This window comes from Quercus suber, unplaced genomic scaffold (genome assembly GCF_002906115.3).
Source record: "Quercus suber isolate HL8 unplaced genomic scaffold, Cork oak 2.0 scaffold_18, whole genome shotgun sequence".
Classification (NCBI taxonomy): domain Eukaryota; kingdom Viridiplantae; phylum Streptophyta; class Magnoliopsida; order Fagales; family Fagaceae; genus Quercus; species Quercus suber.
This window is the reverse complement of record NW_027069483.1, coordinates 2,500,197-2,516,577: the sequence shown is the minus strand read 5'-3', so window position 1 is coordinate 2,516,577 and position 16,381 is coordinate 2,500,197. Positions and strand designations below refer to the sequence as shown.

Here is a 16,381-nt window from a genome sequence, read left to right as displayed (position 1 = left end):
CTCATATATATCCTCATTGTCTAGTACTTGCTTACTTATGTAAAAAGATATTAAGCTCAATAGTCATATTCCAAAAGAAATCTTCATCACACCACTCCAACAATTGATCAAAGCATTGGATGTGGCTAAGAAAGGGTAACCCAAAACGACATGGATTTGTGTACTGGCATTTAAAGCAGGCTCAGTGTCTAACACAACAAAATCAACAAGAAAGTAGAATGCATCCACCTTAATCAGCACATCCTCAACAATACCTTTAGGGATTTTCACAGACCTATCAGCTAATTGAAGTGTCATGGTTTTGGGTTTTAGCTCCCCCAAATGTAGCTGTAAATAAACTAAATATGGCATTAGGTTCACACTTGCCCCCAAATCTAACAAAACTCGCTCAATGAGACGATCCTCAATCTTGCATGAAATTGTAGGAGATCCAAGGTCCTTACATTTCACTGGATATTTATTCTGAATGATTGAACTGACTTGCTCTATCAAAAATGCATTTTTAAGGACATTTTTCTTTCTCTTTATTGTCACGAGATCTTTTAGAAACTTAGCATAAGCAGGAACTTGCTGAACTGCATCAAGAAATGGAATGGAGCTTTAAGGGAATGGAATGGAACTTGCTGAACTTGCTTAAAAACCTCTAAAATATCTCCAACTTGTGCACTTTTCTAAGGATTGATTAAACTTTAAGGGAATGGAGTTTTAGGAACAAACCTCCTATCAAGGGGAGAACTAAGATCCTGAATTGGAATTGAGGTTGAGTTGCCCTTCTTTTCTTTATGATCATCCTGTGAACTGTGAACCCCTTTTTCCTCTAACACAGTATTTTCATTATCCTCCACTTCTGGCATTTTCACTTGATTATCAACTTGCTTACCATACCTAAGGTAGTAATAAACTAAACAGATTCATGTGCATGAGTAGAACTAGAAGAACCATTAATTGCATATTGCCCTTTTGGGTTAGGTAAGGTTTACTAGGAAACTTTCCTTTTTCCCTCTCTCCAACTTGGGTTGCTAACTGGCCAACTTGATTTTCTAACTTTGAAATAGCCTGAGTATTCAAATGGGATCATCTACAAGTCTCAAAAATCCACCACCATTCATGGACTCAATCATGTTACAATTTGTCTGAGTTAAACCATTATAAAAATATTGAACTATTCTCCATGTTTCAAAACCATGATGGAGACACTTTAAGATCAAGTCCTTAAATTTCTCCCAACTCTCATAAAATTTCTCTTGTTCATCCTAATAAAAATCTGCAATTTCTCTCCTCAAAGCATTGGTCTTGGCCATTGGGAAAAATTAGAGAGGAATTTTGTGACCAACAGTTCCCATGAAGTGATAGATTCAGGTGACAAAGAATTAAGCCATACTTTTGCCTTATCCTTCAAGGAAAAAGGGAATAAACACAAGCGAACAGAGTCATCAGTGAAATTCTGGAACTTACAAGTAGCACAAATCTCAAGAAAATCCTTTACTTGCATGTAAGTGTCTTCTCTATCCAATCCATGAAAAATAGGAAGAGGTGGATTATCTGTGGCTTCAACTCAAAATGTGTAGCAGTGGTTGCAAGTAATACTATGTAAGATGGAGGGTTGGTGGTTATGGGTGAGAACAACTCCCTAAGAGTTTTTGAATTATCTCCTGTTTCTCCCATTGTGGATGAATAATCAAAACTAACAAGACAATTTCTTCATCACGTATCCAAATTCTAATACACCATGCACAAAGAAATAAATATTTTTTATTTAAAAAAAATAAATTTTAACTACAACTAGTAGAAGGAAAAATTCAATTAAGACCTAATTTATTTTCCTAACCAAGTCCCCGGTAACGGCACCAAAAACTTCTTGTGAAATTTTAAAGTACTCGTAAGTGTACGAACCGTACTAAAATATAGTTTAACAAGAACTAGGTCAAATCCACAAGAACTTGAATGAATGTAGGAAAATTAATTAAACCTTAACCAAATTAATCCTAATCTAGTTTAATAAAAATTGGTTTTTCTAATATTAAATAAACTAAGCAAATAATAAAATTAAGCAAATAGTTAAATTAAGCAAAAGAGATAAAGCAAAAAAAGATGTAAACAATCAAGAAAACTGAATTAAGATTTTGGAATCCACCTTGTTAATTCATATCAGCATATATTTATAATCATTAATTTTTCTCAACCACTACATGATAATCTAAAAATCAATCTTGCTACCATGGAAAATATTATCATTAAAATTTCTATTTAATTATCTAAAGCATGTTCTTCTTCGCTTCTTAAGTATAAAATCAAATCATCAATTGTATCCGTAGCTAAACAAATCACAAGATATATCCAATTCTAAAAATCAAATCATAAATTGTATCCATTGACAAACAAATCACAAGCGATATCCAATTTTATAATCAAGAACTAATAAACCAAGCATTCAATTAATTAAAATAAATCCTAAATCATGAGAAAAACATGATTGAACTCATATCTAGAATCACATCTTAGTCAATCAATATGAAGCAATAACAATTTAAATCATTAAAGAACAACTATTGTGGGAAAAATCAAATCACATAAAGAATATTGATAATCCTTAACAAGGTTTCATCCTCAGCCCTAATTATAAATTTAGCTACACAAAAATAAAATACTAAATATTAAACTAAACAAATAAAATAAAACTAACTGTCATGGAAGAAAACCAAAGAGGTAGCCATAACTCTCTATACATTTAGCCCTCAGCCCTAACACTAGCCTCCCTGAATTTTGCCCTAAAGTGCCTTTAAATAGGTCAAGGAATCCTATTATAAGTTGAATTCCCATTTGGAGAAAATCCCAAATTTTTAGGCTTCATTTAACCAACAATTTTGGCCCATTTAACTTCAGAATTAGGACTTTTGGTAAACTACAAAGTTGTAGCCCTTTAAGTTAACTTTCCAGCCCAATTTAAATCATATCGATTGGATATCTGAGCCAAAAGTTATGCTAAAAATACTAACTAATATGCAAGCTGGAATCCTAATCCGAATTGGACTTGGATTTGGTGCAAATATCCTTAATTCCTTACTCCAATTGGACTTAAATTTAATTGGGTTTGCCTTCTTTAACTTCATCATGGCCCTTGTAAAAGTAAAGTCCATTAGTTTTTTTCTTTGCACAAATTCACTTATTTAATTTTATTCTCCTACAAAAGAAAAATTCACGCAATAAGATTCAATTAAGCACAAAATTGATTATTTAGCATTATTCCAAAATCAAATATAAAATGCATGAATTAACTCAAAATAAGTAGATTCTCAAAAAAAAAAAAAAAAAAAAAAAACTCAAAATAAGTATAATAATGCTTTCTAATAATTATATAAATATGCAAATTAAGCTATTATCAATATACATCATGGGTCAATGTAGGTTCATGGGTGGATCACTGGGTTTGGTGTCTGTGTCAGTGTGGGTGGGTTCGTTGTCGTTGGTTCGTGGGGGTGGCTGTGGGTGTGTTTATGGTGGTGGCTAGGATCGAATGGGTGTGGGTGTTTCGTGGTGGTGGGTCGGGTGGGTTTCGTCGTGGTGGCTAGGATCAGGTGGGTGTGGGTAGATCGAGCTGCTTTGTTGATTTTTTTTTTTCTTTCTATAGGCTGTGGTTACCGTAGTGGTGGTGGTTGTGGTTGTGTGGGTAGAACGGGCTGCTTGGTTGATTCTTTTTCTTTTTCTTTTTTTCTATTGTGGGCTATGCCACAATGGTGGTGGTGGTGGTGGTGGTGGTTTTGCGGATAGGCCGAGCTGTCGTGGCTATGGTTGCCATAGTGATAGTGGTGGTGGTTGTGGTTGGTTCCTGAAGTTTGTGGTGGATGTTTTTATTATTATTCTAATAAGTTCTTTGTATTATTTTAATCAAATAACTAAAAATATAGATCTATTGATATTTGGTGTATTATAAAGTGAATAGATAAAGTAAATAAAATGACTTTTCTATGTGCTAAATAGCCAAATTTTTACCTCCACCAACGTGGATGCTCTAAAACACTTATGATGCATAAGTTGTATAGTTCATGCAATGCTTTCACACTCGAACTCGGGACTCCTATCTCAACCCTCATTCGTGCAAGAAAACACCAAACTACAAGTCTATAAGACTATACGAATGATGATAGGTTCATTAAAAGGTTGTCTGAGCATAGGAACCAAAGAGTTTGGCTCCCCACACAGTGCATGCCATAATTGTGGGCTTGTGGCTAGCCAGTTCTTCCGGTTCACAACATTGCATTGGGACAAAATTAAACTCTAATGATCCGTTTGGATTAAGGGAGAGAGAGGGAGAGTAGAGTAGAGTACATTTAGCACAAAATTAACTTATTTTTAGCCAACTCTACTCTACTCCCCTCCACTCCTCCTCCTCCCCCCTCCACCAAACAGGCCATAAAATACTCCTTTGGGTCTCAAATTTAGTGGTCGTTTTCATTTTGACCATTTTATATTTTAAAATTTTCATTTTACTCTTTTATGTTTCATTCCATTTTTACATTGGGTTAGCTATTTATTTCAATTAATAATTTGACCACAATAATATGTTTTTCTATTTACAACGATAAAATTCCAATATTCTACAATATTTTAGAATTAGTATTTTATGAAATAGTCAAACATAGTTCAAATCTTATTTTATCCATTATTATCTCATCCGTTTTTTTTAATAAAATAAATAAATAGTAAATAAATAAAGGCTTCTCATATCCCAGCAAATCCAACAAATCCATNTACTAGAATGTCAAACAAGCATGGAATATGTGACCCTTTAGAATGACTATATATAGGAACCTGCCTTAGCCTTTTTCACCCACAAAGCATTGCCTTCTCATTTCTCATATAGTAAGTGAGTGCTTATACACGCACAGTTCACTATCTCAATCACCCTTTTCGAAAGAAAAAAAAATTATATAACTGAGTCTCAATCAACCCACGTTGAGTATTGCAAGATAAGAAATGGCCAGCTCTAGGCTGCTGATTGGTGCTGCATTCTTGGTTTTACTCTTTGTGGACCTGGCCTTTGCAGCTAGATCATTATCAGGTAAAGGTGGTGGAGGAGGAGGAGGTGGTGGCAGTGGTGGTGGTGGAGGTGGTGGTTCAGGCCTTGGGTATGGTTCCGGGTATGGTTCGGGGTTCGGGTCTGGTGGTGGTTCTGGATATGGTGCAACAGGAGGAGGAGGAGGTGGTGGTAAGGGAGGAGGAGGAGGAGGTGGTGGAGGTGCTTCTGGGTCTGGATATGGGTCTGGAGGTGGCTCTGGTTATGGGTCCGGATATGGGTCTGGTGGAGGGAACGGAGGTGGAGCAGGTGGTGGAGGAGGTGGCGGTAGCGGTGGTGGTGGAGGTGGAGGGAAAGGAGGTGGAAGTGGCTCTGGTTATGGCTCGGGATATGGAAGTGGTGGGGGATATGGAAGTGGAGGTGGTAGGGGTGGAGGTGGTGGCGGAGGTAGTGGTGGAGGTGGAGGTGGCGGCGGTGGTTCCGGCGCTGGCTCTGGCTCTGGCTACGGCTCAGGCTATGGAGAAGGATATGGGAGGGGGGTGGTTATGATTTCCCATGAACATAAAAAGCTTATTTGTTTTAGTAGCATTTGATGGTTTGGCTTTTGGCTTTTGTAATTTTAAAAATAAAATTTGCAGCAGCCTCATCACCATATTACCTTATCCATGAATCTGTGTTGGTGGAAGTTGCATACGTAGGTGCATGTCTGCGAATTCGCACTATATTATTAAGCGTTGTTACTAGTAGCCTCACTACATTATTATTACTCATATATATAAAATAGAAGTTACTTTGTTGTGTTATTACTCATATATATATAAATAAAAGTTACTTTGTTGTTGTTGTTAACTTGAGTATGATGATTTAATTTCAGATTTTTTTTTTTTAAAGCAATTGATGAATTGTAGTGCTATCATGCATGCACAACAGCAGGACGGCCTACAAATATTAAAGTTAAATCACTCTCTTGACATACTAGAGGTATGAGAGAGAGAGAGAGAGAGAGAGAGAGAGAGAGAAGCTTAGGAATTAGCACCACAAAGCTAAATAGATATTTTTAACACCACAAATCCCAATTAGTGCTCAACATTGGCGGTGCCATACTCTTAGTTTAAAAAAAAACTTGATTCGAAACTCTATTTGAAAGTATGTTTTAACTCAAATCTTTCTAATGTTATTACTCAACAAATGAAATTACTCTGAAATGAGGTGTAACACTCAACAATATATGTGAGCAGAATAATATAAACAAAGTCAAATACCTCACTCATAAATTACATTAAAAACGCTTAACCAAGAAAGAACAAGTAGTCTCATGAAAGGATGCCAAAAAGAATTTATACCACACTTTTTATTTAGTCATATCAATATCTGAACTACACAATCTTCAAAATCAAATAAAGATTTTATTAGGACATAATGTAGGGTAAAAGTAAAGGGAATGAAATAAAAAGGGGTAAAGGTAAAATAATAAGAAGTGTTTCAAGATTTGTCGGAATGTCAATTCTTTTTGGAATTTTTGTTCAACATTTTTTTTCACCTCTTCTTCTTCTTCAAAGCAGTATTCCTTCCTTACATTTCACTTCTCAAAATTTAATGAGAACCCTTTTTATTTTTTTATTTTTGACACTTTTCCCTTTTTTTTTTTTCTTTTTTTTGCTTCTTCTTCTTTGAATTCTCACACAAACCACCACATTAAAACAAACTGATCAAATTCCATCTTGAAACACTATGGATAAGGGCTTTAAGAAAGAAATGCTAATTAAAAGGCTCAATGGGGGTGACTAGCGATAATTTATCCAGAAAGAAAAACACATATATGACTCAAAGTAGACAAAATGGCTTAGTCTCATCTCTCAAAAACTAGTATAGTTCATTAAACATCAATGATTTCAAAAGATTCAAGTGTGGCATAAATCAGATTTTTTTTTCTTGGCCAAAAGAAAGAACAATGAGATTACAACAATGGAAATATGTTACACACTTCCAAATGAACTTTAAGATTAGAAAAAATAAATAACCCTCCAAAAATAATGATTGGCTCAAAACTCACAAGGGTTACAGTCTCCACATTGTTATCTTCAAGATTTTCTAATCACTTTTATCCTTCAACAACAAGTTATGTTTGAGTGGCTACGTACATGTGCAATGAATTGAGCATGAAAGCATTGAAATTCTTTAAGCAAGAGTAGTATAACGAACTCAAAACATAAACCTCAAGCTAGGCAAAAGATTTTTTTTTTTTTTTTTCTTTTTAGGACAACTAAACAAACAAAAAGAAAGATAGAAATCTATGTACATCGCCCCAAACCTAAACAAACATTGTCCTCAATGTTAAAAATGATACTCTCAAATATACGTCTTGAATGAAAGAGAGAAATTCCATGCTTGTTTGACATTCTAGTATCTTTTTTTCTTTTTTTTTTTCTTTTTTTTTTTCTTTTTTTTTTTTTCACTTGGTACATTAGATAATGATAATTAGGAACGTGTCTGTGGGATTTGATTAGTGGTGTTGGTGGTGATGGTAGCGGTGGTGCTATACATTGTGCATGATAATGTGGTGAACTGTCTTCTACTTGTCTGTCTTCATGCAATTCTGCCTAAAGATTAAAGTCTTCTCCCACTTTTGAATTGGATTTGGATGTATCCTAGCTAGAAGTATGATTTGTTGTTGGGACAATGTGATGTAATAGCACTTTGTTGGTCAGTTCAAACTTGGAAATGAGTGCATAATTCATCAATGACGTACTGATGAGGGACTACAATTTTTTAATGAGTAAATTGTGAATAATTAGGGAATTTGGGGAGTAAAATTTTTTATTAAAATTGACCAGCCACATTTTAAATACAAAACCACAAAAGTGATGTTAGGACTTACGGGGTACTATAAATTTTATTATATTAGTTTTATAAATTAACATGTCAACTTTAAAAAATATTAAAAATATTACTAATTTTACAACAAAAGATTTATAAATTAATGTGATAATAAATGTGATTAATACCACATTAACAATATGATAAGCGTTTTTCTTATTTATTTATTGTTTTGTGTTTAGTAGTTAATATATTAATTTATAAAATTCATGTAGCTAAATTGTTAATAGTCACATCATTACTTGTCCTTGTCATGTTAGTTTATAAGTACTTGTAGTGGAAATTGTACTACCTTTAGCATCTTACAAACCACTTGAGTAATATAAAAATTTACTTATTATTTTGTTGATGTGATAACAATCACATAAATTATCATGTAATTTATAATTTTTTTTGTAGTAAAATTAATAATAGATTTAAGATTTTTCTTTGTTAAAAAAAAAAGGAAAGAGGGAAGTGGTTACCTATTTTTTTCATCCACTTGGATTGTTAGGGTGACAAATTAAGTAATAATATATAAACAATTATCTTCTTGAGCATATATATATATATATATATGTATGTATGTATAAAAGTCTAACATAGAGTGATTGAGCCGTAAATACAAATCACATGCAAGAGGAATTTTTTGATACATCATAAATAGGGACGGGATTTATATTCTGAATGTCTCAATTAAAAATATCAAAAGTGCTTATTGACCTAAAGGTCATTAGTCGTCTTCTAGAGGAATTGTACAAGCTAATAGGATATACTCATTAATTCTATTACCAAGTTACAATAGGTTGAATCAAACTACAAATGCTATTTTACGATGTTTTTGTATTACACTATTACCATCTCCTTCTAAATTAGATGACAACAAGATTGTATGAGATCATATCATAAATGCCTATGGATAGGGAAATTGCTTGTATTTTCTAGGAATAAAGAATTAATTTTCGTATCGTTCTTGCTTGCATTAACAAGTAGTGCACTAAAACAATTTTTTTTTAAAAAAATTTTGTTTTTATATACAAGATAAAAATTTTACTCTAGTTTAATCTAAGTGTATATATGTATGAATCTCTCTTCTGGAGACTTAAACCTCGGCCCTTGCCCCTCACACCCCTACTAAAACAAATTCTAAGGAGTACTACGGACTAATTAATGACTAAACAAGAGTAGAAGTGGCTAATCACAATTCTAACTTGGTACTTAACAAGTGAATTCAGCCATGCATGTCATCTTCTAGAGCAATTGCACAAGCTAATAGGTTATAGGATATACTCATTTATTCTCTCACAAATACCAAGTCACAATCGGCCGTATCAAACTACAAATGCTGTTTTAGGGTGTTTTTGTTTTGCACTAATATCATGTCCTTATAAAAATGGCAACGGAATGAGACTGAGATCAGATCATAGATGCCTTGTGGGGTTACAGTCATGGCAATTCCTTGTATTCGTGAAAACATCTATTAGCAGTGCACTGAGGCAAACCCTAAAGGACTACTACGTACTAATTAACGAACTAAAAAAAGAGTACAAGTGACTTTATCACAATCCTGACTTGGTATTTGACGAGTGAATATGCAGCCATGCGCGTCATGATGTCGAACCAACATTTTCTTTCTTTTTCGATTGACCATTTGAACCACTTCCACATTATCTGAATTCGATGAGTGTATATTACATTTCACACTATACATTCCTCAGCATTGTTCCAAAAAAAAATTATTAATCATAAAAATACAGACACCCATTTATAATATAAAGTATATAAAGCAAGAAATGTGTTGTACCTACTAGTCCTACGCGTGTCCAGTCCAATGGTGCTACCCATTATGACATTATACGTACTCCTAGAAAACCTCAAAATCTCAGGCCACAAAAAAATTCCCACTAAAACTCACCATCTTCGAAGTCTTGCTGTCCAGATGGACCAGATCTCCCATACCTTAGTGGGGTGAGTGCTACGTACCCTTTTTCTTTTCTTCAAATTTAAGCTTTGAATGACATTTGGCAATGGCATTCATACTTTACTATATTCTTTTTCTTGTGTGGTCATATATATTTGCAAAGCTAGCTTGATTGCACTTTGCCTTCAATCATAGCAATATAGCCATTATGTACGATCTTAGCCAAAGAACATGGGCTAGCTATCGACAATTTTGACTTTGCTATGAACGTATATATGAACCGAATTTCGTTAGCAAAATTTATAATGCGTGATTATTTATTTTCTTCTTTTAGCTAAGTGGGATGATCTGATTAGCTGATTGTTATTATGCTTGATAGAATTTGTTAACAAAGTTTTCAAAGTGATTTCATAGGTTACACCGTTACATGATTCATATCCAATCGAGAATTGGGTTGGGGGACACGAATTAAAAGTAATGATTAAAGATAAGATAAGATAGAGTTCCTTAATTAGTAAACTAACTTGTAATCTTATGCATATATATGGATACACTTAAAATATATACAATAAGATGCATAATATAATTTATATATATATAATTGAAATACTGTTGATAGTTATTTTTATATTTTGTTAACTCTTTAAAATTTTTTGTAAAGATATTATTAGATATAAAATGTAAATTGTCCATTTTTTTTTATTGTGAAGTTTTTTTTTTTAATTTTTTTAAATAATTTTTACGATTTATTTATTCTAAACTCTTTGGTTTTTGTACTTAATAATTTACTTAGATGAACATTTATGATATGATCCCACATTTAATTCTAAAATTAAGAAATAAAATACTTTGAGAATAAATAATTTAGGACACATGGCGCAAAATTATAACTCTAATTTAGAATTATAATTTGAGTTTCTCTTAGTTTCACCTATTATTTTATATATATATATATATATAGATAGATTTAGTAAGAATGCAAAAAAAAAAAAAAAAAAATTATATATATATATATAGATTATTTAGTAAGAATGCAAAAAAAAAAAAAAAAAAAGGGTACTATGCCTTGGTGGATGGTGGTACATATAATGATGATCATGCAATAAATGTCTGTGATTACAAATTACTCCTCCAAGATGTTATGAGTTATGAGTTAGAAAATCAACCTATTAATTTCTCCATAGCGTTTTACTTTGTAAATTGCACTTAGGTTTCTAGAAAATTAGTCCTTACCAAAACCCTTCCAAATTTGAACAAATTAACGTGGATCAGAATTCAGAAACTCCTACCACTGCACATTCTTGGTGTGATGATCACTTTACAAGTATAAGTGCTTGTGGGGTGTGGGGGGTAAGAGTTGGGGTTCAATTCTCCAAGAAGGAACTTCACACACATATACACTTAGATTAGGCTAAAGTAGAATTTCTATCCTGTATTTAAAAAAAAAAAAAAGAATTCAGAAACTCCTCTAAACACTAAGTAAGCTTGGAGAACCATCATTCAAGAGTCAACTCAGTTAAGACTAAAAATAGTCAAATTTATGTTTTAAAAATGAAACAAGGAAGTATTTGTGGGAATATTCAAACTCACATCAAACATATGATGGAATGAATGATAAGATTGAAGAAGTAATCCACATTCAGCAACAAAAATAAAAAATAAAAAAGAAGCCGATGGAATGTCAACAATATTTTATAAGCAACATGATTTGATAATTCCCATTTGTTGAGGACTCTTTTTGCGCGCCACATGGCATTATTTTATTAGCAACCCACGTCACATCAACATATTTTTTAGGTAAATCTCTTTAAAACCCAAAATAAGCTTATATCTTATTCAACTACATGGATTAAGCTCACATAGCTCACAAAATCCTTACTTCAAGAGACGGATTCATGGTCCACATTTCCTATTCATCAATTGGGATCATAACCCACGACATCATCAATATCAATATATGGATCAGGTTCAAGCAATGAATCAAAACTCATGGTCCATATTATCTCTCTCATACTCATGGAAGGTGGCTTCTCCGACAAAAGCCCATATTTACACAAAATGACAGCAAAGTCCAATGTATGTCATCTCATCTTTGGCTCATGATCCAAGCTCATAAGTCTATTTGGGAAACTTTGGGAGTTATGGTTTGGAGGATCAAGAGGTATGTTCAGTAAAACTCTAGCAGTTTAAAGTTTAAAAAAAAAATGATGTTTGGCGTGTCTTCTTCAAACCGCATGTTGTGGGGGACAAGAGCCGGGATTCAAGTCTCCATAAGGGAGCTTCACACACATATACACTTAGATTAGGTTAAAATAGAATTTCTATATTGTATCAAAAAAAAAAAAAAATCAGAAACTCCTCTAAGCCCTTAGTAGGTTTCGAGAACCATCATTCAAGTGTCGACTCAGTTAAGACTAAAAATAGTCAAATTTATGTTTTAAAAACGAAATAGGGAAGTATTTGTAGGAATATTCAAACTCACATCAAACATATGATGGAATGAATGATAAGATTGAAGAAGTAACCCACATTCAGCAACAAAAATAAAAAATAAAAAAGAAGCCGATGGAATGTCAACAATATTTTATAAACAACATGATTTGATAATTCCCATTTGTTGAGGACTCTTTTTGCACGCCACATGGCATTACTTTATTAGCAACCCACGTCACATCAACATCTTTTTTGGGTAAATCTCTTTAAAACCCAAAATAAGCTTATATCTTATTTAACTATATGGATTGATCTCACATGGCTCACAAAATCCTTACTTCAAGAGACAGATTTGTGGTCCACATTTCCTTTTCATCAATTGAGATCATAACCCACGACACCATCAACATCAATATATGGATCTGGTTCAAGCAATGAATCAAAACTCATGATCCATATTATCTCTCTCATACTCATGGAAGATGGCTTCTCCAACAAAAGCCCATATTTACACAAAATGATAGCAAAGCCCAATATATGTCATCTCATTTTCAGCTCATGATCCAAGCTCATGAGTCTCTTTGGGAAATTTTGGGATTTGTGGTTTGGAAGACCAAGAGGTATGTTCAGTAAAACTCCAGCAGTTTAAAGTTAATAAAAAAAAAAAACATGTTACTTGCCATGTCTTCTCCAAACCACATGTTGTGGGGTGTGGGGGGTAAGAGTCGGGGTTCAAGTTTTCAGGAGGGAGCTTCACACATATATGCACTTAGATTAGATTAAAATAGAATTTTTATCTTGTATATATAAAAAAAATATAGAATTCAAAAACTCCTCTAAGCACTAAGTAGGCTTCGAGAACCATCATTCAAGTGTCGACTCAGTTAAGACTAAAAATAGTCAAATTTATGTTTTAAAAACGAAACAGGGAAGTATTTGTGGGAATATTCAAACTCACATCAAACATATGATGGAATGAATGATAAGATTGAAGTAACCCACATTCAGCAACAAAAATAAAAAATAAAAAAGAAGCTAATGGAATGTCAACAGTATTTTATAAACAACATGATTTGATAATTTCCATTTGTTGATGACTCTTTTTGCGCGCCACATGGCATTACTTTATTAGCAACCCACATCACATCAACATATTTTTTGGGTAAATCTCTTTAAAACCCAAAATAAATTTATATCTTATTCAACTACATGGATTGAGCTCACATGGCCCACAAAATCCTTACTTCAAGAGACGGATTCATGGTCTATATTTCCTTTTCATCAAATGGGATCATAATCTACGACATCATCAACATCAATATATGGATTAGGTTCAAGCAATGAATCAAAACTTATGGTCCATGTTATCTCTCTCATGCTCATGGAAGGCGGCTTCTCCAACAAAAGCCCATATTTACACAAAATGACAGCAAAGCCTAATGTATGTCATCTCATCTTCGGCTCATGATCCAAGCTCATGAGTCTCTTTGGGAAACTTTGGGAGTTATGGTTTGGAGGAATAAGAGGCATGTTCAGTAAAACTCCAGCAGCTTAAAGTTAAAAAAAAAAATGTTGCTTGGCATGTCTTCTCCAACTTCCTAAACTCTGACGAGTAGCAGAAAACATCTAGTAAGTCCCTTTTATCACTTGAACACTTAAAATGATAAAACTCTCCATTACTTTTTAACTAAAACTTAATATTCATCATATGACAAATACGCAAAAACACCAGCCATCTAAATGCTATTCAAATAACTATTCATTTTATCTCCAGCTGTTGTTATACGAATTTGGAAACCTAATCATATTATCTCACATAAACTACATTACTATTTTCAGCTAAAATCCAACTCAAACACATGGCTAAATTTGATTGGTTATCTTTAATCCTCAAATGTAAAATATTCATAATATCTTTAATATCCAGTTGCAATCTGCCATAATGAGCCTAAATATCCCCCTGCCAGCTGTTTGAGTAGAGCATTAAATGCTCTTATTGCCCACCAAGATTAAGTCACAACACAATGAGACCCCTTGACTAGATCTCTAAAGTTTCATTAACAATCAATTAATCATTCCATTACTTACTAAAAATGTATTATAATGAAACCTTAGACCAAAAATATAAATACCCAAAAGAGGAAACCTTTCCAACAGAACACTAGCAGTGTGTTCAACACTTGAAACTTGGTTGAAAGTGATATCACTCACCATTTAATGCTCAATCCAGCAACCAGCTGCTATACCCAAAACAGCAAAATATCCTTAAAAGAGATCTTACCATTTTCAGCTAAATCCAAGAAATAAAATCTGAATATTCTCTCCAGCAGCTTGAGATCATTAGTTGACCTCATCTACTTCAGCCCCAAGCAACAACTGTCTTATAACAGTTGTGACAGCTTTTTCAGACAACTGTGATAGCTGTTTCAGAACAGATGTGACAACTAACCCAGCAGCTGTAACATTACAGAATTTTCTTATTTGACTAAAAACCAAAACCAATTAAAGAAACTATATTTTTTTTTTTGCTAAAATCCTTTCACTTTTTGCTGGTCTTTCCTCTAGCTGAACTGATTTAGTTTTAGACTTGGCTCTATATAAAGAGGACCAAGCTAAAGCCTACAACAACACAACACCATTCCATACAACTCTTCCTACACACCTTTACTCATCTTATGTTCATTCTCTCACTCTCCACATTCAGAAAATATATCTATCTTGCCGCCTATATCTTTAAACATCTCTTTCTCCATTTCTTTTACATAATCTCATACACACTTACTGTAGGGACCAGGTTCGAGCGTCCCTGTGTATTACGGGAATGGATCCAAGCCCAGCTAGCCCTGCAATTAATTTGTAGAGAGCGGGGTCAAGAACTAGGCCCTAGTAAAGGGTGCAATGACCACGCGTGGTAGTTCTTAGGTGAACGTGAACAATGATGCTCTTTGACCTTTCTTCGGCGAGCTTGCTGTTCTTATGACTTCCTCCCTTTTTCTCATTTTCAAAAAAAAAAGCCCCTTCCTTAAGAGGGATCCCTTACATTATATACTCTTTTTCCCATTGATCACAACCCTACATTTGTTGAGCAACCAGGCCACCACTTGAGTACCTGTCCCATCAGCCACCTTCCCGTTCTTCCTATGGGTTGCGGCAACCAAGACAACACTGTTCTGTAATCCCCTCATCATTAATGCGGCCAAGACGTTAGTTGAGGGCATTTAATATGGAGGTGACAGCTCGCCTTAGACCTGCTCCTTTACCGTGCTCCCGTTGTCGACACGTGGCGCTTGCCCTTTCCTCCTCGGATATTTAAGAAGACCCCTTTTTAGTGGTGGGGTGCTCGTGTATTTCTGAGGTCTCGAATGTCCGAGGACAAGGTCGTCCTCGGATCTGTTCCTTGGGGACTGGACATCGTACTTTTATCCTCGGACCCCACATGCATCCTCGGCATAGGCCTCTGGGCCTGGTTTGAAGTGGGCCGAGGCTGCCTGACTTTCTGGCCCCACACTTACTATACCATTCCATATACTTACTAAACCATTACAACATTACAAGACACCATCACAACACACCACAACTCTTCTAAAACTCTACTCCCACACTCTCTTATTCTGAAATTCTACTGTTTTGCTGCGCATAAACATATCTCAATACTCTTCTCAACTTCTCTTATAAATTCCATATCTTGGAAAGCAACACAAACCATCACTATAATCTTTCCAACAGCTCTAACATAATTCCTTTACCATCTTACATATCTCTCATACATCTTACAAAGTACATATCTTACAAAATGCCTATACATATCTCTCATACATCTTTCCAAATTACATCTCTCACAAATTATCCATATATATTTCTCATATATATTACAAACCCATCTCTCATCAAGTACCCATACTTATTACCCATACAAATTACAAATACTACATCCCATAAAACATCTATATCTTTTACCATCTCCATGCTTCTTAAGAGATATCAAATACTCATACTAAAAGCCTTACTCATGGAAGGCATAAAGTTCTAACATTAAAATCCTTTTACTAGAAGACACAAATACTTCTTACAAAAGCCTTTCTCATGGAAGATATAGACTTCTAATACATAAAGCCCTTATCCTAGAAGGTACAAAGACCTTATACTAAAGTCCTTCT

General features: G+C 34.0%; 2 protein-coding genes across 2 annotated transcripts; one reads left to right on the top strand and one right to left on the bottom strand.

Annotated features, from left to right (window-relative positions):
• Positions 1-63: 63 nt before the first annotated feature.
• LOC111992076 (uncharacterized) lies at positions 64-1,665 on the bottom strand. Its single transcript, XM_024023873.2, has 3 exons — positions 1,487-1,665; positions 718-885; positions 64-598 (listed from the first exon to the last, which is right to left on the bottom strand). Exons 1-3 carry the CDS (start codon positions 1,663-1,665, stop codon positions 64-66), a joined length of 882 nt encoding a protein of 293 aa, XP_023879641.2.
• Positions 1,666-4,814: 3,149 nt separating this feature from the next.
• On the top strand, positions 4,815-5,863 carry LOC111992120 (putative glycine-rich cell wall structural protein 1). The gene has a single exon (XM_024023937.2). The coding sequence runs from the start codon at positions 4,975-4,977 to the stop codon at positions 5,605-5,607; it is 633 nt and encodes a 210-aa protein (XP_023879705.2). The 5' UTR covers positions 4,815-4,974; the 3' UTR covers positions 5,608-5,863.
• The last annotated feature ends 10,518 nt before the right edge of the window (positions 5,864-16,381 follow it).